Source organism: Sprattus sprattus, assembly GCF_963457725.1.
Source record: "Sprattus sprattus genome assembly, chromosome: 3".
NCBI lineage: Eukaryota > Metazoa > Chordata > Actinopteri > Clupeiformes > Clupeidae > Sprattus > Sprattus sprattus.
In genome coordinates this window covers 56,987,327-57,012,940 of record NC_137922.1, presented here as the reverse complement: position 1 = coordinate 57,012,940, position 25,614 = coordinate 56,987,327, and the positions used below count along the sequence as shown (strand labels likewise).

The 25,614-nt window shown below is 47.2% G+C and overlaps 3 protein-coding genes across 3 annotated transcripts in view; 1 reads left to right on the top strand and 2 right to left on the bottom strand.

The window, feature by feature from the left end:
- The window catches only part of doc2a (double C2-like domains, alpha), a gene marked incomplete at both ends in the record, with an annotated part of 10,759 nt that extends 6,381 nt beyond the window's left edge, over positions 1-4,378 (top strand). Inside the window, 2 exons of the mRNA XM_080835622.1 lie at positions 2,934-3,030; positions 4,242-4,378. Coding sequence (XP_080691748.1) covers positions 2,934-3,030; positions 4,242-4,378 — 234 coding nt within the window. The remainder of the gene's footprint in view (positions 1-2,933; positions 3,031-4,241) is intronic.
- Positions 4,379-13,236: 8,858 nt separating this feature from the next.
- On the bottom strand, positions 13,237-17,404 carry LOC308362894 (uncharacterized protein; the record flags this gene model as incomplete). Its single annotated transcript, XM_080835621.1, has 3 exons — positions 13,237-13,290; positions 15,273-16,450; positions 17,212-17,404. 3 exons carry the CDS (start codon positions 17,402-17,404, stop codon positions 13,237-13,239), a joined length of 1,425 nt encoding a protein of 474 aa, XP_080691747.1.
- Positions 17,405-20,193: 2,789 nt separating this feature from the next.
- LOC308362987 (uncharacterized protein) lies at positions 20,194-25,053 on the bottom strand (the record flags this gene model as incomplete). The annotated part of the gene is made up of 2 exons (XM_080835735.1): positions 20,194-22,235; positions 24,864-25,053. The coding sequence occupies 2 exons, from the start codon at positions 25,051-25,053 to the stop codon at positions 21,433-21,435; spliced, it is 993 nt and encodes a 330-aa protein (XP_080691861.1). The 3' UTR covers positions 20,194-21,432.
- Between the last annotated feature and the right edge of the window lie 561 nt (positions 25,054-25,614).

Sequence of the window (25,614 nt, the reverse complement as noted above, 5' to 3'; positions counted from 1 at the left end):
TTTGTGTGCGTGTCACGATGTGCGTCGGGGCGATATAGGGGCCTCATCCTGGTAATTAGCCCCAGGCCTCAAAATGTCTTAATCCGGCCCTGGGTCTCCATGGAGATGTAGAGATGGGTGATGGGGTCTCCATGGAGATGTAGAGATGGGTGATGGGGTCTCCATGGATCTCGTAGAGAGGGGTGATGGGGTCTCCATGGAGATGTAGAGATGGGTGGTGGGGTCTCCATGGAGCTCGTAGAGATGGGTGATGGGGTCTCCATGGAGATGTAGAGATGGGTGATGGGGTCTCCATGGAGATGTAGAGATGGGTGATGGGGTCTCCATGGAGATGTAGAGATGGGTGATGGGGTCTCCATGGAGATGTAGAGATGGGTGGTGGGGTCTCCATGGAGATGTAGAGATGGGTGGTGGGGTCTCCATGGAGATGTAGAGATGGGTGGTGGGGTCTCCATGGAGCTCGTAGAGATGGGTGATGGGGTCTCCATGGAGATGTAGAGATGGGTGATGGGGTCTCCATGGAGATGTAGAGATGGGTGGTGGGGTCTCCATGGAGCTCGTAGAAACGGATGGGGGGGTCTCCATGGAGATGTAGAGATGGGTGATGGGGTCTCCATGGATCTTTAAGAGAAGGATGGTGGGGTCTCCATGGAGATATAGAGATGGGTGATGGGACTTCGAGGGGCTCTGATTGCAGGGTCCAGTTCAGTCTCATCTGTGAAACAGGAAGATGGTGGATGGAGAGGAGAAGAGGGTTGGAACTAGCCCTGGGGCGTTCTGGACCACAGCCTTGACTGTGTCCTTGTTTCAGGACATACAGCCTTGACTGTGTCCTTGTTTCATGACATACAGCCTTGACTGTGTCCTTGTTTCAGGACATACAGCCTTGACTGTGTCCTTGTTTCTGGACATACAGCCTTGACTGTGTCCTTGTTTCAGGACATACAGCCTTGACTGTGTCCTTGTTTCTGGACATACAGCCTTGACTGTGTCCTTGTTTCTGGACATACAGCCTTGACTGTGTCCTTGTTTCAGGACATACAGCCTTGACTGTGTCCTTGTTTCTGGACATACAGCCTTGACTGTGTCCTTGTTTCTGGACATACAGCCTTGATTGTGTCCTTGTTTCTGAACCACAGCCTTGACTTTGTCCTTGTTTAAGGACATACAGCCTTGACTGTGTCCTTGTTTCTGGACATACAGCCTTGACTGTGTCCTTGTTTCTGGACCACAGCCTTAACTGTGTCCTTGAACTGAATACAATAAAACAGTTGAGTAATAAATAAAATTAGGGCCCCACGTCTGTACCCACTCCCAGTTTAATTAGGGCCCCAAGTCTGTACTCATACCCAGTTTAATTAGGGCCCCACGTCTGTAATGACACCCAGTTTAATTAGGGCCCCAAGTCTGTAATCGTACCCAGTCCTAGTTTAATTAGGGCCCCAAGTCTGTAATCGTACCCAGTCCCAGTTTAATTAGGGCCCCAAGTCTGTAATCATGCCCAGTTTAATTAGGGCCCCACGTCTGTACTCGTACCCAGTTTAATTAGGGCCCCACGTCTGTACTCACACCCAGTTTAATTAGGGCCCCACGTCTGTACTCACACCCAGTTTAATTAGGGCCCCAAGTCTGTAATCACACCCAGTCCCAGTTTAATTAGGGTCCCAAGTCTCTACTTGTACACAGTTTAATTAGGGTCCCATGTCTGTAATCACACCCAGTTTAATTAGGGCCCCATGTCTGTACTCACACCAGTTTAATTAGGGCCCTAAGTCTGTACTCACACCAGTTTAATTAGGGCCCCATGTCTGTAATCACACCCAGTTTAATTAGGGGCCCATGTCTGTAATCGAACCCTGTACTGTGGTGTTCTGGACATAGAGCCTTGTTTTTGTCCTTGTACCACGTTTGAAAATAATTTGAAAATATCTCAACTCTGATGTCTGGGATATGAGAGTTACTGGTGAAGCTGAGATTGACGTCATGGATGAGATGCTGTGGTACTGAAGTGTGTGATTGCAGTGTGTGTGTGTGTGTGTGTGTGTGTGTGTGTGTGTGTGTGTGTGTGTGTGTGTCTGTGTGTGTGTGTGAAGTGTGTAGTGTGTAGTGTGTGTTTATAGTGTGTGTGTGTGTGTGTGTGTGGTTGAAGTGTGTGTTTGCTGTGTTTTGGTGGGAGTCAGGATGGAACATTTCATTGTGTTTGCAAATCGGTACGTTTCCTAGACGACCTAAAAATACTGGGTGATAGTTTTGAGGGGCTCTTCTCTTTTAATAGGTGTAGCCTCAGTGTTCATACACACACACACACACACACACATACACACACCAGGGCCCTTAGTGTTCTTAATCCGGCCCTGCAATACAGTGTCATATAACCCCCTCCACACACGCACACACACACACTAACACACACACACCAGGTCCTTGGGTCACACCCTCAGACTCATTCACACACACACCCTCAGTCTCAATCACACACTCTCAGTCTCAATCACCTCAGTCTGGAGGAGAGCAGAGAAGATCCCACTCACATATGTACACACTGAACACACACACACACACACACACACACACTGAACACACACACTCATATATGTGCAGACTGAACACACACACATACTTGTACTTTCAAGAGCTATTAACTTTGACATTTACCACTAATCACTGACGCATCTCTTCCTCCCCCTTCCCCTCCCCCTCTCTCTCCATCATCCCTCCCCCTCTCTCTCCATCATTCCTCCTCATCCCTCCCCCTCTCTCTCCTTCATTCCCCCATCCCTCTCTCTCTCTCTCTTCATCACTCCTTTCTCTCTCTCCATCATTCCTCCCTCTCTCTATCTCCATCATTCCACCCTCTCCCCCTCCCCCTCCATCATTCCTCCCCTCCATCTCTCCATCTCTCCATCTCTCCATCTCTCCATCTCTCTCTGCAGGAGTTCTTCTATGAGATCTCTCTGCCTGCGCTGGCCAAGAAGACCCTTGAGGTGACCGTGTGGGACTACGACCTCGGACGCTCCAATGACTTCATAGGTGAGGGGGGGGGGGGGGCGCTCTAACGACTTCATAGGTGAGGGGGGGGGGCGCTCCAACGACTTCATAGGTGAGGGGGGGGAGGCGCTCTAACGACTTCATAGGTGAGGGGGGGGGGGGGGGGGCGCTCCAACGACTTCATAGGTGAGGGGGGGGGGGGGGCTCTAATGACTTCATAGGTGAGGGGGGGGGGGGGCTCTAATGACTTCATAGGTGAGGGGGGGGGGGGGGCTCTAATGACTTCATAGGTGAGGGGGGGGGGGGGGGGGGCTCTAATGACTTCATAGGTGAGGGGGGGGGGGGGGGGGCTCTAATGACGTCATAGGTGAGGGGGGGGGGGGGGGCTCTAATGACTTCATAGGTGAGGGGGGGGGGGGGGGGGGGCTCTAATGACTTCATAGGTGAGGGGGGGGGGGCTCTAATGACTTCATAGGTGAGGGGGGGGGGGGGGCTCTAATGACTTCATAGGTGAGGGGGGGGGGGGGGCTCTAATGACTTCATAGGTGAGGGGGGGGGGGGGGCTCTAATGACTTCATAGGTGAGGGGGGGGGGGGGGGCTCTAATGACTTCATAGGTGAGGGGGGGGGGGGGGGCTCTAATGACTTCATAGGTGAGGGGGGGGGGGGGGGGGGGCTCTAATGACTTCATAGGTGAGGGGGGGGGGGGGGGGGGGGCTCTAATGACTTCATAGGTGAGGGGGGGGGGGGGGGGGGGCTCTAATGACGTCATAGGTGAGAGGGGGGGGGGGGGTGAGATAGAGAGGAACTGCCAATAGTAGTATTGATCAGGCAGCCACCGATGTAGTCAATGAGGGCATTGATCAAAGTATTTGGGTACTTAAAGGGCAGTATTAATAAGATCAGGTGATGGGGCATTGATCAGGTAGGGATTATACTGTTCAGGAAGTGATTATACTGATCAGGTAGGGATTATACTGATCAGGAAGTGATTATACTGATCAGGTGATGGGGCATTGATCAGGGCCCTGCATCCAGTCAGACCAAACTCTGCATCTAATTAGATAAATCCATCCAATCACAAGTTGGTCTGAAATGTATCCATCCAATCAGAAATGCCCCCGATATATAAGCATCCAATCAGTTGTCCTCTGAAAAAGATACGCAGCCAATTATAAGCCGCTCTGATATCTAAGCAGCCAATAAGATGTTCCTCCGGTTGCCTGGTGACCCGGTTGTGTGTTCCGTCCTCAGGAGGCGTGTGTCTGAGCTGCTACTCCCAGGGCGACGCCCTCCGCCACTGGATGGACTGCCTGCGGAGCCACGGCCAGAGGGTGGAGCGCTGGCACATCCTGACCAATGAGCTGCCCAAGTCCCTCTGCCCGGACTAGACACGCCCCCTATCCTGACCAATGAGCTGCCCAAGTCCCTCTGCCCGGACTAGACACGCCCCCTATCCTGACCAATGAGCTGCCCAAGTCCCTCTGCCCGGACTAGACCCGCCCCCTATCCTGACCAATGAACTGCCCAAGTCCCTCTGCCCGGACTAGACACGCCCCCTATCCTGACCAATGAGCTGCCCAAGTCCCTCTGCCCGGACTAGACACGCCCCCTATCCTGACCAATGAGCTGCCCAAGTCCCTCTGCCCGGACTAGACACGCCCCCTATCCTGACCAATGAGCTGCCCAAGTCCCTCTGCCCGGACTAGACACGCCCCCTATCCTGACCAATGAGCTGCCCAAGTCCCTCTGCCCGGACTAGACACGCCCCCTATCCTGACCAATGAGCTGCCCAAGTCCCTCTGACCCGGACTAGACACGCCCCCTATCCTGACCAATGAGCTGCCCAAGTCCCTCTGCCCGGACTAGACACGCCCCCTATCCTGACCAATGAGCTGCCCATGTCCCTCTGCCCGGACTAGACACGCCCCCTATCCTGACCAATGAGCTGCCCAAGTCCCTCTGCCCGGACTAGACACGCCCCCTATCCTGACCAATGAGCTGCCCAAGTCCCCCTGCCCTTACTAAACACGCCCCCTGTCCTGGCTAAACCCGCCCCCTATCCTGACTAAACCTGCCTCACACACACTCGCACTCACACTCACACTCACACACACACACACACACACACACACACACACACACACACACACACACACACACACACACACACACACACACACACACTCAATGGCTGCATGTTTTTCTCTCCCAGGTGTTTTATACGTCTGTGAGGGTCCTGATGGCCCTGAGAGCAGCTGACTGGGTCAGCTAGACACACACACTCACACTCACACTCACACACACACACACACTCACACTCACACTCACACCAGGGCTGGACTGGGACAAAAAATCGGCCCGGGCATTTTGAACCAGACCGGCCCACTTAATTCGATAACACACCCTTTGGTCTCTCGAATGTCTACACACCAACCAGGCTTTTAGCTAGCAGGGCGTCTGCCCTATCGTCTACAAAAAAATAAGAAGAAATGGGATGCCCTACTTTTAGGCAGGACGGCCTAAAGACGCCCTATTTTTTTCCCGTTTTACCTGTTAACTTTCGCTGAATGTGATCAAAATTCACTGTTTCAGTCGCTTCAGCGAAGTCTAGAATCATATGCCCTGCCAATTAGAAAAAAAGAAGCATTGCTGTATTCCCGCTACAACAACGTTACATCATGATTCCAACGAAACATTGATTCATGGGCTCGCAGAAGCTACAGAAGACAGCTGTCTCACCGCACGTCACTGAACCTACTACTTTATGAGTTCAACAAGAGTTTGTGTGTTAAGGTGGTGGTCTTAATTAATCTAAATTCAATACAATACAATACAATATACATCATACACTTTAAAGCTTTGTTCAGAATACGGAGGTTTAAGATCGGTCAATATTTTCCGTCCTTTTTTGGAAACAGAAAATAGCGACTGAAGAACCCCCTGTTCTCGTCTACGAGAGGTACAGACTGTATTGCTCCCTTTCCTAGAAGGGAGTCTATTTCCTCCTGTAGGAAACGCGCTTGATGAGGTGGCACTAACGTTTGTACCACGCCCCTGAACTTCGGGGGGCAAACTGGAGCGTATAACGGACTATCATAATTCGCTATCTGGACAAATTGGCATATTTTCATAGGGTTTGGGAATACTGGGCTTTCGGAACATTGACATGGCACCGCGCACCAATAGGCTAAGGGGCTTGCCCACCACTCAAACACACAACATAGAGTGTAGGCTAACGGCTGGCTGTTTCAGAGTAGAGTAGGCTGAGGGCTAGCAACAGCTACAGACTTGTCTTGTATTTACAATGCAAACGAACTTGGCCATAGAACATAGGTCCTAAGTCAAACATATTTTAGAGACGTTTGAATTCATGATCAGTAAGCTTACCGTAGGTCGTTGTATCGTATCTCCCTGGCTGTCGCCACCAGTAGGCCTATCACTTTCATCCACGGTACCTGATGATGGCCCTGCCGTGGCAAACATTTCCGATATTTTGGCACATTTGGCAGTGTAGGCTTGAAAAGCAAGCCTCTTCTTATCTCGCAGTTTCTCCGCACCCTCTTTTCGCTTTCTCTCCATTTTGGACTGGAGGATTCTAAAGAAACGTGCGTTTCTGTGCACCGCCCAAGCCAAAGGTAGAAGGTGTTTGGTGATATGATTGGACGAGCCCCTTGTCACTAAAGAAGACAGCCAATGGGCCGCAGACTAGCATGCGCTTGTCAAGCATGTCAAGGCCATGGGCCACGCTGAGTTTGTTTCCCGTCCTAATGCATTATGTAGGCAGGTCCAAACCGAAAGGGGTTGGTGTTGGGTCAGCCCAGGGGATGTGATTGGGCCAGCCCAGTGTCAATAGGGCCAGCCCAGTGTCAATAGGGCCGCTCATGAACTACATTCGTGGGCCAGCCGGTCAGAAAAAATTCTAAAAAAAAATAATAAATAATAAATTCAGGACTCTCGGCCCATATTGCACCTCGGCCCACCGGGAAAACGCCCGGTATGCCAGATTGCCAGTCCAGCCCTGACTCACACTCACACTCACACTCACATTCACACTCACAGACACACACTAACACTAAGACACACACACACACACACACACACACACACACACACACACTAACACTCACACACTCACACACACACACACTCACACACAGGCTCCAATCTTGACTGGGTCAGCTAGACACACATACACATTCACACACACACACACACTCACACCGCACACACACACACACACACACACACACACACACACACACACACACACACACACACACATACACTCACACACAGGCTCCAATCTGGACTGGGTCAGCTACACACACACACACACACACTCCAATCTGGACTGGGTCAGCTAGACACACACACACACACACACACACACACACACACACACACACACACACACACACACGGACCAGACGTGCCGGATCCGGATGGGATGGCCGAGACAGTCAGCTGCCCTCCACAGCACAACTCACCAATGAGCTGACAGCGCTGCTCTGGCCACGCCCTCGTCTCCTCTGCTGGGCAGGGATTGGCCTGCCAGGAGCCAATCAGGCTTCACTATGGGTCTAGGCACACGCATGCTTCCGTTGCATGCTGAGAACTGCATCTCTGTCTCTCTCCGCCCCCTGGTGGTGAATGTGGGCGGGGTCAAGTGTTTACAGTGGTTCTTCTATGTGGCTGTTTCCATGGTGACTGAGTGCAGGGTTCGAGGGTGGGTCTTCCATGTTGCTGCATGGCGCAGTAAAGCTGCACCTGTTCTACATTCTCCGTTCTCCGCCTTGAGGTCACAGAGGTGTCCGAGTCTATTCCGCGCTAAAGTGATTTTGTATGAAGATTATTAACTGTTAATATCGTCTTTCTCTGGTGATTTTGTATGAAGATTATTAACTGTTAATATCGTCCTTCTCTACTGACGTTTCCTATGTGATGTGGGTGTTGACGGGTGCATGCCTGATTGTGAGGCTGTGTGTTTTTCTATGGCAATGTTCTCTGGGGTTTCTGGGTAATGTAGTTCTTCTGACTAATTTTGTGTAAGTTCTGGAGGGTCTGTGACCAATTCATTTGTATATGGGCTGTTTTGTGTACGAATTTTAAATAAAAAAACATTTGGAGTTCTTCTCTGGGTTGCTTTCGTTCTTTCCTCCACATTTTTTAACTCTTCAGACTTTGAGACTTTAAACTCTCGATCACTTTGAGACTTTAAACTCTCGATTACTTCGAGACTTTACACTCTCGATCACTTTGAGACTTTAAACTCTCAATCACTTTTAGGCTTTAAACTCTCAATCACTTTTAGGCTTTAAACTCTCAATCACTTTAAGGCTTTAAACTCTCAATCACTTTTAGGCTTTAAACTCTTGATCGCTTTTAGGCTTTAAACTCTTGATCACTTTTAAGCTTTAAACTCTCGATCACTTTTAGCCTTTAAACTCTTCACACGTGTAGACTTTAAACTCTTGATCACTTTTATGCTTTAAACTCTCGATCACTTTTAGGATTTAAACTGTCGATCACTTTAAGACTTTAAACTCTCGATCACTTTAAGACTTTAAACTCTCGATTACTTTAAGGCTTTAAACTCTTGATCACTTTTAGGCTTTAAAGTCTTGATCACTTTTATGCTTTAAACTCTCGATCACTTTTAGGATTTAAACTGTCGATCACTTAAGGCGAGACAGGGCAGGCAAAAACATCGTTTTTTTCAGCAGTGGTCAATTTTGAGATTTTGAGCTAGTTCACTGCCTAAACATGTAATCTTTCATACTAGCATAAAGAAAATATCCTTATTATACATTCATGTGTATATTTATTCACATTTTGTCTGTTCGCGGCGTCAGCATTCTCCTATGGTTTCCTGGAAAGTTAGCATTCTAACGTAACGTGCAGTATATCGGCTTTCTGATACCTGACATGTTTGGTATGGTTGAAAAGCTAAGTTTCTCCTTAACAACGCTATGTACTCCAAATAAGGACATTTCCTTTCCAGCAGTAACCAATGATGTTAGCAAAAACTGGGCTTTTAAACCTAAAGACGCAATTTCATTGGTTTGCGGTGGTTTCTGATAACGGGATTCGTTCAGACGCATCACGTGGTATGGCTTGATACTTCCTGGAATCTTTAAATGCGATTTTCTCAAAATGAGTTTTTTGTCATACTCCAAGGATAAAATCTCAACTTCAGTTCAACCTATATATACCAAACTTTCCAGTATTGTACCCAACTATATTATGAAGAAATTTACAGAGGGATTTGTAAATATATTATTCCTAGCCTGAATTATATAACATTATATCCCCAAAAACATGGTGAAAATCCAAGGCTATTGACAGTCTATTCTGATTTACAGGAAAACGAAAGTAGATATCCATAAATCCCTCTGTAATTTTTTCCCATCTAATATGCCAACAAAAGGGGAAAGTAATTTTTAACCTGGCTTTAACCCATGATCAGATTTTTTCTTTTAAACATTATGCAAATTAGCGCATATTTAATGAGATATTGCCTAATTTGCATATTCAAACATCAAAATACAAAAAACTTGTAATACATTTTTTTTCTCATCTAAACATGAGTAATCAACTGAGAAAGTTTCATGGTGATACCTATTATTTAAGATTTTTACCCTATTCACCTGTAGTGTCTCGCCTTAAAGACTTTAAACTCTCGATCACTTTAAGACTTTAAAATCTCGATCACTTTAAGACTTTAAAATCTCGATCACTTTAAGGCTTTAAACTCTCGATCACTTAAAGGTTTTAAACTCCCGATCACTTTAAGGCTTTAAACTTGAAACTCTCTCTACCCAAAATGCCTCAACAGGAGCTGCAACATACAGATGATCGAGCCATAGAAGAGCTGTAACACAACACTGCCCCCCAGTGGTGGAGGAAAGGTAGTACATGGGGCCAGTGCAGGAGCGGAGGCTTGAAGAACGACAGCAGCAGGACCCAGTGTTTACATACACACACACATACACACACACACACACACACACACACACACACACACAGACAAACACAAACAAACAAATATATATATATATTGTAATATATTAAATATATAAAATCAAATATATTATATAAAATACCTTATAAACTGTATATATATAGTATAGAAATATATGGTATTTTAAGACATGGTCATATTAGACAGTTGTATAGAAGAACACAGACAGGTTGAAAGGTCACTAACTTTGTGAATGAGGCACGCATCACCTTGGACACGATCTGGCACTCCGCGCCGATAAACGTTGTTGTGACTCTTATTAAAGATCTTACTCATTCTCGTGTTTGAGATCTTACAGAGACAAATAGCTACACGGTCAAGCAATGTAATTTATTACGTTTTACGAATCCAACTTACATCACCACTGCACACTCACAACCTTACAGATAATGTATAATAGTTGTACTAGCATTTGTATTCAAAGTTTACACTTTAATCTACCAAAGTACTCACCGTTTAACAATACAACTTCCACAACATTGGCGCAACATTGCGCCCACATGCGATTGACAACACTGGCGCACACATGTGACATCACACAGGGGGTTGGCCAAAAATCAAGAGGTCAAAAAATTACATTAGATTAGATTAGATTCAACTTGATTGTCATTGCACAGAGTACAAAATTGACCAAAAATCTAGAGGTCAAAAATTACATTACATTAGATTAGACTTTATTGTCATTGCACAGAGTACAAGTACTGAGACAACGGAATCTAACCAGAAGAACCATAGCAGAAGAGTGCAGAGTATTCTGCATATGTATAGTGGTAATATAAGAATAAATAGATGGGATATATACAGTATGATAGGACAGTACAAGATATATGGGGTATGAGCAGTAGTAACATTGGCAGCAAAAGTTGGTATGTAAGCATGTAAATTTCCCAAGAAGGGAGAAAAACACCCTGGACTTGGTCTATACTTCACACAAAGGAGCATACAAGGCTTCCCCCCTCCCCCACATCGGACTTTCTGACCACCTCACTGTTATGCTAATGGGAGCATATAGGCCCAGAGTGAAAGTGGAAAAAGCGGTTCGGAAAGAGATTACAGTGTGGCCTGATGGATCAAGGTGTGCTCATCAGGACTGTCTAGCGACAACAGACTGGGTCATGTTCAAGCAAGCAGCTACACACAACAACCACAGAGACAATGAGGAGCTTACAGACACTGTTTTCAGAAATAAATGACATTGCTTGACCGTGTAGCTATTTGTTTTGTCTCTGTGAGAATGAGTAAGATCTTTAGTAAGAGTCTCAACAACGTATATAGGCTAGTAGGCTAAGATCTTTAATAAGAGTCTCATGTGCGCCCGCACCCCTGCCTCTATGCAATGCGGAGACGAGTGCCAGATCGCGTCCTAGGTGAGGCGCACCTCATTCACAAAGTGGAGAGTCTCGCCCAGGCGCGGAGGGCCAGATCGCGTCCCGGATCTTAGCTCAGCATTCACCAACACACACACACACACACATACAAACACACCCATCACTATACACACACACACACACCACCAACCAACCACACACTCACAGAAACACACACACACACACACACACACACACAAGCAACCAACCACACACAAAAGGTTGTTAACGCATGTTTGTCGTCAAACATTTTGTTCAAAAAATTAACACTGACGCTAACAAATGCCCAGAGAACATGTTTCAGTTTTATGATTCCCATTTTATGATTCCCAGTTTATGATTCCCAGTTTTATTATTCCCAAGGTTAGACTGGGGAGTTACCTCTGCTCCTCGACACAGCTGGGGCGGTTTAGAAGCACTTCCTGTCAGCCACTTCCTGCTAGCAGTGACCTCCTACATGATGGACAGCTGTAGAGATGTTTCTGCTGAAGGAAACGTGTCAGATTCACAGGGGGCGTGGTCACGGGGTTGGGCGACGCAACCCCCCCCATATCGGCAGATGCCCCCATCCCCCCCCCCCCCCCCCCCATAACCCAATCAATCAATAATGTATTAAGTTACTTATAGCATATTCTCTGGATTCATTATTTATTATTACTATTATTATTATTAATAATAATAAGCATTCTTTCTTTATTGACTATCTTTTGTGATTACTGAGGCACTGTGTCAGTAGATGCTAGGCTCTTAGACAGGGTGAGTCTCACAAACACCTGAAAATCAGCTTTAGTTTCTCCTCAAGAGTGTGTGACTACCACCAAGACAGCTTTCACTGCATGAAATTATAAAAAAAATTATTTTGCTGTCTGCGATCCTGTTCTGGAACTGCTATTGTAGCCTTCACTATGTTGTGTGTGTGTGTGTGTGTGTGAGTAAGTGTGTGTGTGTGTGTGTGTGTGTGTGTGTGTGTGTGTGTGTGTGAGAGTGTGTGTGTATGAGTAAGTTTGTGTGAGTGTGTGTGCCTGTTTCGGGGTGTTGTGTGAGTGTGTGTATGGTGAGTGGAGTGTGTGCGTATGAGTAAGTGTGTGTCTGTGTGTGTGTGTATGAGTAAGTGTGTGTCTGTGTGTGTGACCAATATCAGACACCTTCCTAAACCTCTGCACAGAACACTGAGCACAACACAGAATAAGAAGTGAGAGCGACAGAAATGCAATCAGACAGATTTTATGGAAACTGACAGAAATGACACCTGCTCAGTCTGACACTTCAAGTATCTGCTTCCTCTGAGCAGTCAGTCATTGCCCAGACACAGATGACTGCTTCCTCTAGACAGTCAGTCATTTCCTGGATACAGATGACTGCTTCCTGTAAGTACTCAGTCATTTCAGGTGGACAGGTAGCTACTTCCTCTGGACAGACAGTATTTTCTGTTGTCTGGGGTGTACTTCCTGTGGTCTGGGATGTACTTCCTGTCGCATGGGATGTACAGTACTTCCTGCAGCCTGGGATATACAGTGCCCTCCACAATTATTGGCACCCTTACTGAATATGAGCAAAACAGGCTTTGAAAAATGTCTTTGCTGTTTATCCTCTTGGTCTTTCACTCAAAATATTAACAGAAATCTTACCTTTTTATTGAAGTAAAATTATTGAAAGATAAAAAAAAAACTGTTGACATTATATAAATATTGTGTGCCACAATTATTGGCACCCCTAGAAGTCTAACTGAATTATATTTCCAGTCATGTTTTACATTTTTAAGTTCACCTGTTGATAAGCAACTCTTAAGAGGTCAACCATGACTTCCTGTTCCACTGGCGTACAAATATGAGGTGACAATTCCATTTGTCAATTATCACTATGGGGAAAGACCCAAGAACACGGTGATGATGTAAGACGAAAAGTTGTTGAGCTGCACAAATTAAGAAATGGACACAAGAAAAATGTCTACACAGTTGAACATACCCATTTCGACTATCATGGAAATAATAACAGCCTGGAACAGGACGTGTGTGTACATTGACCCCACGCACCGTGAGGAGGATGGTTCGACTGGCAAAAGAATGTCCAAGGATCACAGCTGGAGAATTGCAGAGGTTAGTTGAGTCTTGGGGTCAGAAAGTCTCCAAAACTGCCATCAGACGCCACCTACATCACCACAGGTTGTTTTGGAGGGTTGCCAGAAAAAAGCCTCTGCTGTCAATTAACAACAAACTAAAGTGCCTACAGTTTGCCAAATGTAAGTCAGACTTTCAATGGGACCAAGTAATATGGTCAGATGAGACCAAAATAAAGCTTTTTGTCAACAAATATCAAAGGTGGGTTTGGCGTTGACAGAATGATAGCCATACAGAAAAGCACCTCATTCCCACAGTGAAGTATGGTGGCGGATCTGTGATGTTGTGGGGCTGTTTTTCTTCCAAAGGCCCTGGACATCTTGTGAGGATACATGGTATCATGGACTCCATCAAATACCAGCAGATGATAAATGAAAACCTCACAGCCCTCTCCAGTAAGCTTAAAATGGGCCATGGTTGGACCTCCCAGCAGGACAATGATCCGAAGCACACCTCAAAATCAACACAAAAATGGTTCACGGACCGCAAAATAAAGGTTTTGCCATGGCCATCACAGTCCCCCGACCTAAACCCCATAGAAAATCTGAAGGATGAGCTAAAGCCGAGTCTACAAACGTTGACCTCAGAATCTGAAGGATCTGGAGAGATACTGACAGTATGAATGGTCTCAGATCCCGTGCCATGTGTTCACTAACCTCATCACGCATTATAGGTGGAGACTCAGAGCTGTTATCTTGGCAAAGGGAGGCTGCACAAAACATAAAATTAAGGGGTGCCAATAATTGTGGCACACATGTTTTGGGGAAAAATATTTATGCAATGTCAACAGTTTTTGTTTTTCTTTCAATAATTTTACTTCAATGAAACGGTAAGATTTTTGCTAATATTTTGAGTGAAAGACAAAGCCAGTAAGCAGCAGACATATTTTTTCATAGCCTGTTTTGCTCATATTCACTAAGGGTGCCAATAATTGTGGAGGGCACTCTTGTGGTCAGGGGTCTACTTCCTGTGGTTTTGGATGTACTTCCTGTAGTCTGGGATGTACTTCCTGTAGTCTGGGATGTACTTTCGGTTGTCTGTCTGAGCAAGATAAGGCATTCAGAGAGCTCTGCTGTGAGTGTAAACGTTTGTGTGAACGTGTGTGTGTGTGTGTGTGTGTGTGTGTGTGTGTGTGTGTGTGTGTGTGTGTGTCTGTGTCTGTGTGTGTGTCTGTGTCTGTGTCTGTGTCTGTGTCTGTGTGTGTGTCTGTGTGTGTGTCTGTGTGTGTGTGTGTGTGTGTGTGTGTGACTGTGTGTGTGTGTGTGTGTGTGAGTGTGTTTGTGTGTGTGGAAAATGTTCAGGGTTAGGGGTTAAGGTGAGAAGGTTTTTCTAATCTCTCTCTCTCTGCTGCAGACACACACACACACACACACACACACACACACACACACACACACACACACACACACACACACACACACACACACACACACACACACACACACACACACACAGTGCAGGAGGCCGAAGGAGGCTAACTCACTTCTGACCTCTGACCCTGGCCCCCTGCTCCTGTCCTCTGCTCCAACCACAGAGCCGTCTTCTGAGCGTGTGTGTGTGTGTGTGACGGCATAACCGCCGCGCGAGTGTGTGTCATGAATGCGTCAGCGTTCAGCGGTTCCTGACGAGTGTGTGAAGCGCCCATCTGTACCTGAGCTCTGGGCGTGTGTGTGTTGTGTGTGTTGTGTGTGTTGTGTGTGTTGTGTGTGTTGTGTGTGTGGGGCATGAGGTCCTGCACCTGTGCGCGGCGCGCGTGTGTGTGTGTGTTGTGCGTGACGTCCTGAGCCTCTGCGCGGCGGCGCGTGTGTGTGGCCATGTGTTTGCGGCAGGTGTAGGCGTCCTTGAAGCGCATGGCGCAGAGCGTGCAGCTGTAGAGGCGCAGCTGCGTGTGCACGCGCTGGTGGTTCTTGAGCGTGCCGTCGTTGTTGAAGCGTTTCCCGCAGCGCTGGCACGCGTACGGCTTCTCCCCCGTGTGGATCAGCATGTGCACCTTCAGACGCGAGCGGTGCACGAACAGCTTGCCGCACTGCGGGCACGGGAACGACATCGCGCACCTCGCCTTCGGGTGGCCCCAGGCGACCACCGCGGCGGAGGAGGAGGGCGCCGTCGTCGTGGCTGCGGGGTTGCCATGGTGACGCTGAGGAGGAAGAAGAGCGCCGGGGTCCCTGCCCTGATGTGTGAAGAGGGGGCGCTGCCTGGCTGCTGGGTTGTGGGACAGCAGAGCGCCACCTGGTGGCGGCAGGTGGGAAGAGCGCTGAGCACCGGCGACAGGGTGGGGGGGGCGAGGTGTGGGGAGGAGGGGGGCAGTGGCACGGTGAGGGGGGGGAACAGCGGGGTAGGGGGGGCGGGGAGTGGGGTGGGGGGGCTGCAGCGCGGCTGAGGCTCGCTGGGAGGCGTGTAGGTGTGAGGCATTCGGTTTGGCGCCCCCTGGAGTCTGGAGGCCAGCGGTGCAGGACGTGACGCGAGGAGAGACCGAGCAGTCCACGCGATGCTGATCAAAGTGCTCCGTTTCCATAGCAACCGAGTCCAGTTCAGCGACTGGAGGCCTTAGTTGGATGTGCACGGACTCCATGGCGACCGGCGGGTGAAGTTCCGCGGACAGACACGCCTCTTCGGATTCTTCTTTGATGGCTCTCGTGAGGAGGAACTCCGCCATGACATCACTCCCTCTGCTTGGCTGTGATTGGTTGTCGGGTCCGGGGGTGGTGTCGTTGGCCCACTCCGTCTTGACGGTGATGCAGGAGGCGAGCGGCTCTGTGGGGAGTTCTGGCGAGGCGGGTTCTGGCAGGGCGTTGAAGTCCACTTCCTGCTCGCTCTGACCCGGGTCCTGGCCGTCGTCCCCGCTCAGGTCCGGCTGGTGGTAGTCCAGGTCCAGGTCATCGGACCCCTGGTTCAGGTTCTGCTGGTTCTGGTGGACCAGAGTAGCGGTCCAGTCGTCCCAGTCTGGGGAGCTCTCTACTGGGACAAGGAGACAGCAGCCCAGTACATCAGCCAACTATCCACCAGCCATTATCCACTCTAACTGCACTGACACACACAAACACACACACACACACACACACACACACACACACATAGATGCGCCCGCACACACGCACACACACATACACAGACACACACACACACACACACATAGATGCGCCCGCACACACGCACACACACATACACAGACACACACACACACACACTCACACATAGATGCGCCCGGCAGACACACACACAGATGCACACAAACACACACACAGATGCGTACACACACACACAAATGCACAAACACACACACAGATGCGTATACACACACACACACACACACACACGCACATAGATGCGCATTCACCTCACCTACCGACACCCACCACCACACACACAAACACACACACACACACAAACACAAACACACACACACACACACACACACACACACACACTTGATGCGCCCACACACACACACACACAGAGATGCACACAGAACTGGCACCTATAGAGTTAAAGCACACTTAAAGTGAGATACAAGGGCAAAATAGTTTACTGTTTGCCAAAATATTGAAGTTAAATTCTCGCTTCTGTACATACAAAGAGAAAACATCCTATCTGTCAGGTGTGCCTCAGGGCTCTAAAGCATCAAACATTAAACACTGAAATTAAACACAAACGGGAGGCGAGCGATCTCTAAACTACATGTAGATTTAGATCACGCGGCCTAGAGGAGAACGTACCGTGCGGCTCCGGGGGGAGTCCGGCGGTGACTTCCCCGAGCTTGCTCCGAAGCAGCTGGTTCTCCCGGCGGATGTGGGTGCTCTCCTGCTCGTACTGGATCACCGTGGCCCTCGCGAGCTCCATGACCTCCTCCACGGCGGCCACGAGCCGCTGGCTGAGGAAGGAGGCGGTAAGCAGCGGCTGACTGCTCATGTTTAACGGCTACGGTACCCAGCCACCAGAACCACACGGACACTTTCAACGCTGCTAGTTTGTTGTTGATGTATTTCTTCTACACCGCCACCACTGAGGAAACGGTAACTGTATAAAAGCCTACCGCCGCCAGGTGGACAACAGCGGAACTACAGCACCCCATTAGCTTGGCAGATAATAAGGATGCGACTCTACGGATAACGTTTAAGGAGTTTGACCTGCTTCCAAAGACTCTGCCTCTATATTTACTACAGATTATCAACTTAGATTGTTAACTTTAATAATAATAGTTATTGTCAGACTCTAATCGCACGAGTGGCAGACAGCAGCACCCACGCGACTACATGGAGGCGACACAGGACACACACACGCACACGTCTCTTTATTTAATTTAGTGCTTTTTTCCCATCCCGGACTGTCATTCCTCCAGAACCCCAGTAGAGTAACGCTAACGTACGGACAGGAGAGGGTTCTGTTTTGCATGTTTTTCTGTTTGGGTTCTTAGTGGAGGAAACCCCTTAATTGTGAATTGTGAATTGTGACCTTCTTGTTGTGAGGCGGCAGTGCAAGCACCTGAGCTACCGACACCAAGATTATTAACTCTACGGTTGGCGGTTAAGGAGTTTGACATGCTTTCAAAGGCTCTGCCTCTAACCTTTATATTTATAAAAGATTATTAACTTAGATTATTAACTCCCATAATTCGAGATGAATGGCCGAAAATTGTGAGTGAGATGTATGTGATGGAACAGCTAACACATAGATAAAGAGTACAGGCAGAACAATGTAAAGAGAAATGGGTGAAATGGACTCTATTTAAATGTCAATGTTTGAAAAATGTAAATGTATAAGGAACACTGTAGAATCAATGCAATCCAGCATGTTCATGATAAAGATTTTTAAAAAAATTGTCAATTTGTTTGTTTGTTTACTTTCCTGTTCTGTTGTGTATCTGTGTGATACAACTTTTAAAAATGAACGGTTAAAAATACCGATTATTAACTCCGGTAAGTTCTTAAGCAGGCTGTTTACTCATTAAAGAGAGCAGCTCCAAAACTCTCCTCACAACTCCTCACATCAACACAAACGCCAACACTTTTCTGTCCTTTATGATCTGAGCTGCTGCTGCTGCCTCCTTCTGGCCAAAGATGATATGTATGAACTCCCCCCCGCCCCCAGGAGTATACTACAAATTAGTCAATTCAATTCGATTCCCTTCGATTTTAGAGATAACAACATTAACAAAAACAAACACACATTATATTGTCTATGTGTGCATTTTTAAGCACCTGCTAAAGCATGTCTAAAAGGAGTATGACAGGATGCTGCACTCGTCTAGTGAGCGTCGTTTGGCACTGCGTGTGTGTGTGTGTGTGTGTGTGTCTGTGCAAGTACGGCAATCCAGGCTATTCTCATTTGTAGTTCCGCGTTGGTGGAACGAGCTGCCTAGTACTACCGGAACAGGGTCGTCCCTCTCTACCTTCAAGAAGCTTTTGTAGACCCAAATCTTCAGAGAGCACCTCCTTGACTAGTGCTTAACGTGCACTTACAGCAGTTACATTCCTGCACTTCTTTTTCTTTTCTATGTGGTTTTTCTATTCTATGTAAAGTAGTAATTAATGTTACACTAGGTCTCTATTGCTCGTAGCTTGACTGTTCTCTCTCTCCTGTACGTTGCTTTGAACCAAAGCGTCTGCTAAATAACTGAATGTAAATGTAAATCCTCATGCAGTGTATTTATTACACACACACACACACACACACACACACACACACACATCATTGTGTATGTTTAAGCACCTACTAAAGCAGGTAGATGCTTCATGGTGTGTATTATGTGTGTGTGTGTGTGTGTGTGTGTGTGTGTGTGTGTATTTATTATTGTGTGACTTAACAGCAGAGGAGTGAGAAATGACGACAGTGAAGCGTGTGAAAGAAGACATCATCCTCCAGGAGTTTATTAGAAACATCAGTAACTTCAGCCTCTTCATGTGTTTCCTGATGACAAGAGAGCACACACACGCACGCACGCACGCACGCACGCACGCACGCACGCACGCACACACGCACACACACACACACACACAGACAGACCAATTCACAGACATACATACACAGACACACACACACACACACACACACACGTCCCCTCAGAACCCACCGCACCTCACACACACACACAAAGACCACTATAACTGTTCACTACCTCGGACCCCACCCCTGTGTGTGTGTGTGTGTGTGTGTGTGTGTGTGTTTGTGTGTGTGTGTGTATTTCTGTGTGTGAGTGTGTCGGGGGTGTGTGCACATGCATTCGTGTATTAAGGGTGTGCATGTTTTAGGCGTGTGTGTATGAGGGGTGTGTGTGTGTGTTTGTGTGTGTGTGTGTATTTCTGTGTGTGTGAGTGTGTCGGGGGTGTGTGCACATGCATTCGTGTATTAAGGGTGTGCATGTTTTAGGCGTGTGTGTATGAGGGGTGTGTGTATGTGTATCCATGTGTGTTACGGTAGTGATACATGCCAGCGACGCGAACTGCTTGCTGCGCTTTGAGTGGGCGTGTGGAAATAGCATAACAGTCTGGAGTAGCGAGCTAGTTAGCAAGTTAGCATCTAGTCACTCGTCTTCATCCGAACTGTCATTCTGTTAAAGTAAGCCCAGGGTTCAATATATAATGTGCCAGGAACAACAACAACACTATACAAGGCCCTCCAAGCCTTTTCCTTTTAGCAAATTAAATGACCGAATGACGCCATATTCCTGCAATTACCAAAGCATCAGCGACAACAGCACAATCTGATTGGCCGCTGCTGGCGAAATTCACTCCTCAATTGCATAGGATGAAACTTTCCCCGACTTTTTTGCTCGCTTGGCCCAATTGGCTCGTCTCCACCAACAGAAATTAATGGGATATAGAATTACGCTTGCGTCGCTTTGCTGGCATGTAAACGGCCCGTAAGGGGTGTGTGTTAGGGGTGTATGTGTGTGTGCGTGTGTTAAGGAAGTGTGTGTGTGTGTGTGTGTGTGTGTGTTAGGGGTGTGTGCATGTATGTGTATGTGTGTGTCCGTGTGTAAAGGAGGTGTGTGTGTGAATGTGTTAGGGGTGTGTATGTGTCTGTGTGTGGCCGTGTGTGTGTGTGTTAGGGGTGTGTGTGTGTGTGTGTTAGGTGTGTATGAGTATGTGTGTCCGTGTGTGTGTGTGTTAGGGGTGTGCAAAAAAATCGATTCAAGTGCTTCCGATTCAGAATCGATTCATAGAATTCGAAAAATCGATTCATATTGAAATTGAATATATATATTTTAATTAACGTTCTTTTTGGCTTCGCAAACTGTGTAGTAGGCTAACGTTACGGTTTGAGTGATGGTGAGCGCGATACGGCGAAATGGTTGATAAAAAGCTTCCGAATAGAAAGTTTACCTTTAAAAGTTGTGATGTGCAAAAGAAGCGAGCTGCACTGTTGTCTGAAAATGTCAACAGTCAGCTGGCTAAAAGCACAGAAGTAGTAGGCTTACCTTTTATTGGTCACCTAACTGTTACGGTTCATTGTTTTTGAAATAAGAGGCCTGACTTCTATGTTCACAGCAAACTTGAAAAAAAGAAAATATTAAGCCATGGTTTAACTGCACTATAGGAGTCTGAAATGTGCACTTTATAATTTTATTTTGTACCGCCCTGTTTGGCAATGTTGTTTTTCAATAAAATAAAACATTGCATAAAGCAAGCCAATCCACTTTTCCATGATATCTCGATTTATTTTGAGATAACTATGACAAAAATGCAATTAATCACGATCGTTTGACAGCGCTAACATTTACATACTGTGAATCAATTTTTTTCAGTCGAGAATCGTTTTTGAATCGAAAATCGATTTTGAATCGAATCGTGAGCCTAAAAATCGGTATCGAATCGAATCATGACATTTTCTGAATCGTGCACCCCTAGTGTGCACCCCTAGTGTGTGTGCGTGTGTGTGTGTGTGTGTGTGTGTGTCAGGGGTGTGTATGGGTATGTGTGTGTCCGTGTGTGTGTGTGTTAGGGGTGTGTGCGTGTGTGTGTGCGCTGGTGGCGTCTCAGGTTTCCGATCTGTGAGAAGCTCTTGTGGCAGAGGTGGCACTGGTGCGGGCGCTCCCCGGTGTGCGTGCGCATGTGCCGTCGCAGGTCCGCCGACTGGGTGAAGCGCCGGCCGCAGCACTCACAGCCGAACGGCCGCCGGTGGGCGCCGCTGCGCTGGTGCTGCAGGAGAGCCTCGCGCCCAACGAACACCTCGCCACACACACCGCACTGGAACGCCGACACGCGCGCTCGCTCCGCCGCCGTCGTCACACACACACGCCCGTCCGTCTGTCCCTCCGCACCACGCCTGCTGCTCTCTGACAGGGCGGGGTCCGTGTGTGTGTGTGTGTGTGTGTGCTGCGTGGTGTGTGTGTTCTGCGTTGTTGTGTGTGTGTGTTGCGTCTGGTGTGTGTGCTGGGCCCAGTGTGCGTGCTGGGGTTGTACTGCGAGGCTGTTGTCGGTGTGAGGGGGCGCTGCAGAGTCTGTTGTCATGGGGATCATGTCCGTTGTTATGGTGACGGTGATGTCTGCCTCCTCAGGCTCAGTTTTGATTTGGGGGTCAAAGGTTATCGGGTCTCCCTGGCGAAGTGCTGGTGAGCTCCCTGGCCCCGCCCACCTCAGGGCCTCTGTGATTGGCTCAGCCTTGGTCGTGACCTCTGACCCCTCCCCTCTGACCCTGGGACCCACACAAGGCGGGGCGGGGCTTAGTCTGGGGTCCTGAGGGACTGCAGGTGTCCACTCCACCTGCCTGACAGCAGGGACCTCGTCAGCATGGGTCGACCCTGGCAAAGACAGAAGAATTCAGTCAGGCTGGAGCACGGTGTGAATGTGTGAGTGTGTGAGTGTGAGTGTGTGGTGTGTGTGTGTGTGTGTGTGTGTGTGTGTGTGCGCGTGTTTGTGTGTGTATATGAGAGACCATGACACTGTTTACAAACTGGACCTCACTACACTGAACTATCCTTGAGGCCTTCAGAGTAGGGAGTAGTGAGCCAACTTAGAGCCAGATCAGGGCCATATCAGGGCCAGATCAGAGCCAGATCAGGGCCAGACTAGAGCCAGACCCATCCTACAGTATACTGCTGCTGTGGTAGCTGCAACTACACTTGACATTACAGATACACACACACACATACCTAACCCTAAACCTGACATTACAGAGGTCACACACACACACATACAGTCATCGACAAAAATGTTGGCACCCCTGCACTTCTGTCAGATAATGCACAACTACTCCCAGAAAAGTGTTGCAATTACAAATGTTTTTGTATTCACATGTTTATTTACTTAGTTTGCATTGGAAAAACACAAAAAATCTGACAAATAATGCCAAATCTGACTTTATTCCACATAAAACTCAAAAAAGGGCCGGACAAAATTATTGGCACCCTTAAGAAATAATTGTATTTTAGCATGTAATTCTCCTTTAATCTTTATTTAAACTCACCTGTGGCGAGCCACAGATAATGGTAATATAGAAATCATATTTGCAACCAGTTAAAATGGAGCAAAGTTGACTCAACCTTTGTGTTGTGTGTCTGTGTATACCGCACTGAGCATTGGGAAAAGAAAGAAGAGCAAAGAATTGTCTGAGGATTTGAGAACCAAAATTGTAGAAAAGCATGGACAATCTCAAGGCTACAAGTCCATCTCCAGAGATCTTAATGTTCCTGTGTCCACTGTGCGCAGTGTCATCAACAAGTTTACAGCCCATGGCATTGTCACTAACCTCCCTGGATGTGGAAGGAAGAGAAAAATGTATGACAGAATGCAACAAAAGATTGTTTGATTGGTGGATAAATAACCTAGAACAACTTCCAAATAAATTCAAGCTACCCTGCAGACAAAGGGTACAACGGTGTCAGCTTGCACTATCTGTCGCCATTTGAATGAAATGGGATGCTATGGTAGGAGACCCAGAGGACCCCACTGCTGACACAGAGACCTAAAAAAGCCAGACTTGAGTTTGACAAAACTTTCTTGGGGAAGCCAAAATCATTCAGGGAGAACGTCCTGTAGATAGATGAGACCAAAGTAGAGCTTTTTGGCTAAGCAGTTTACAGAAAACAAAATGAGGCCTTCAAAGAAAAGAACACCTACAGGCTAATATGGTGGAGCTGGACCGATGTTTTGGGGTTGCTTTGCTGCTTCTGGAACCTGATGCCTTGACTGTGTGCATAGCATCAGGAAATCTGAGGACGACCAAATCATTTTTGGGCGCAATGTAGGGCCCAGTGTCAGAAAGCTGGGTCTCCGTCAGAGGACATGGGTCTTCCAGCAGGACAATGACCCATAGCACACTTCAAAAAGTACCCAGAAATGGTTAAGACAAAGCACTGGAGAGTTCTGAAGTGTCCGAGATGAGTCCAGATCTTAATCTCATAGCACAACTGGGGCATGATCTCAAAAAAGTAGTTGGGAGAAGGCACCCTTCAAATGTGAGAGACCTGGAGCAGTTGGCAAAAGAAGAGTGGTCCGAAATTCCAGTAGAGAGGTGTAAGACACCTCATTAATGGTTACAGGAAGCAATTGATTTCAGATATTTGTATTTCTTTATTTTTAAGGGTGTTCTACCTATTATAAAGTTGAGGGTGCCAATAATTTTGTCCGGCCCTTTTTTGAGTTTTATGTGGAATAAAGTCAGATTTGCCATTATTTCTCAGATTTTTTGTGTTTTTCCAATGCAAACTAAGTAAATAAACATGTGAATACAAAAACATTTGTAATTTCAACACTTTTCTGGGAGTAGTGGTGCATTATCTGACAGAAGTGCAGGGGTGCCAACATTTTTGTCCATGACTGTACACATACACACACACGCACACACGCACACACAAACACACACACACACACACACACACACACACACACACACACACACACACACACACACACACACACACACACACACACACACACACACACCTCACCCTTACCCTGGCTTTACAGTGGTCACCTGGATCCGACAATAAGTCTCCTCAGCTAATCCTTGAGTGACTGACACTCCCCAAACGAGCTTTAGGGTTAATGATATGACTTTAATGCAGTGTAATTATATGATTTAATGCAGTGTAATGATATGCAGTGCAGCTACATCTTAAGAAACCTTCTTTAACACATAAACGAACTTTAATGCAGTGTAATAACGTGCATTGCAGCTCCATCTTTAGACATCTTATTTGACACATAAACGAACTAACAGGTTAATCTGATCAGGCACAGATTCATGGCTGTCATGTTTCGAGCCGGAGGACCGTAATATGATCACAAGGTAAAGAGAAGTAAGTTAAGTAAACAGTCAGTCATTCTAATTGATATCCATGGTTTTAATTGAATTAACAAGTAAATGTATCCCTTCATCTGATCAATAAGCGAGAGAATGTGATCCGTGTGTGTGTGTGAGGCTTTACCGAATAAGTCCGTCTTGGCCAGCAGCACGGCGTCTCGCAGCTGTCTCCGTAGGCTGTCATTCTCCCGTCGGGTGCGAGCGGTTTCCTCCAAGTATTCGGACACCGTGTCTTCCACCACATCCAAAATCTCCCGCACCACTTCCCCCAAGCGTTCCGTCAGATAGGCGTTTAACAGCTGGAGTTTGGTCATTTTGAATATTACTGAGAGGATAATGCGAGAGAAACTGTATCATAGAGACGCCGAGCCAGTCCAGTCCCTATGTTGAAGGACTGTGTTGACAGACGCAGTTTCTGCTTCCGCTTCTTCTTTTCCTCGGTGGTTCATTAACAAGGGGCAAAAAAACAATGTACTGCCACCCTCCGAACAGGAGTGGAACTGCGTCCCACAAGCAGACATCGTGATGTCACTATTGTGTTAGGTGTGGCCATGCAGTAGTACAATTTGTTTAAAAATGCTAAACAAATCAAATTATATACTAAAATGAAATTAACGTCCCAGAAAGAAAGAAAAACCTGAACAGTATCAGTGAATTTTATCAGGTGTTAGATGTTTCCAAATTTCCCTACGGGGATTAATAAGGTTTATCTTATTATGGGATGTGACAACTCAGGTCTGTTGTAGGATAGATAGCTTCGTTAGCTATAGTCAAAAACATCCTTCTAATGCCTGAATATGAGGACGTTAGTGTTAAGCCTATGATTATTTAATATGAGGATGTTACTGTAGCCTAGATGAGTATTTAATATGAGG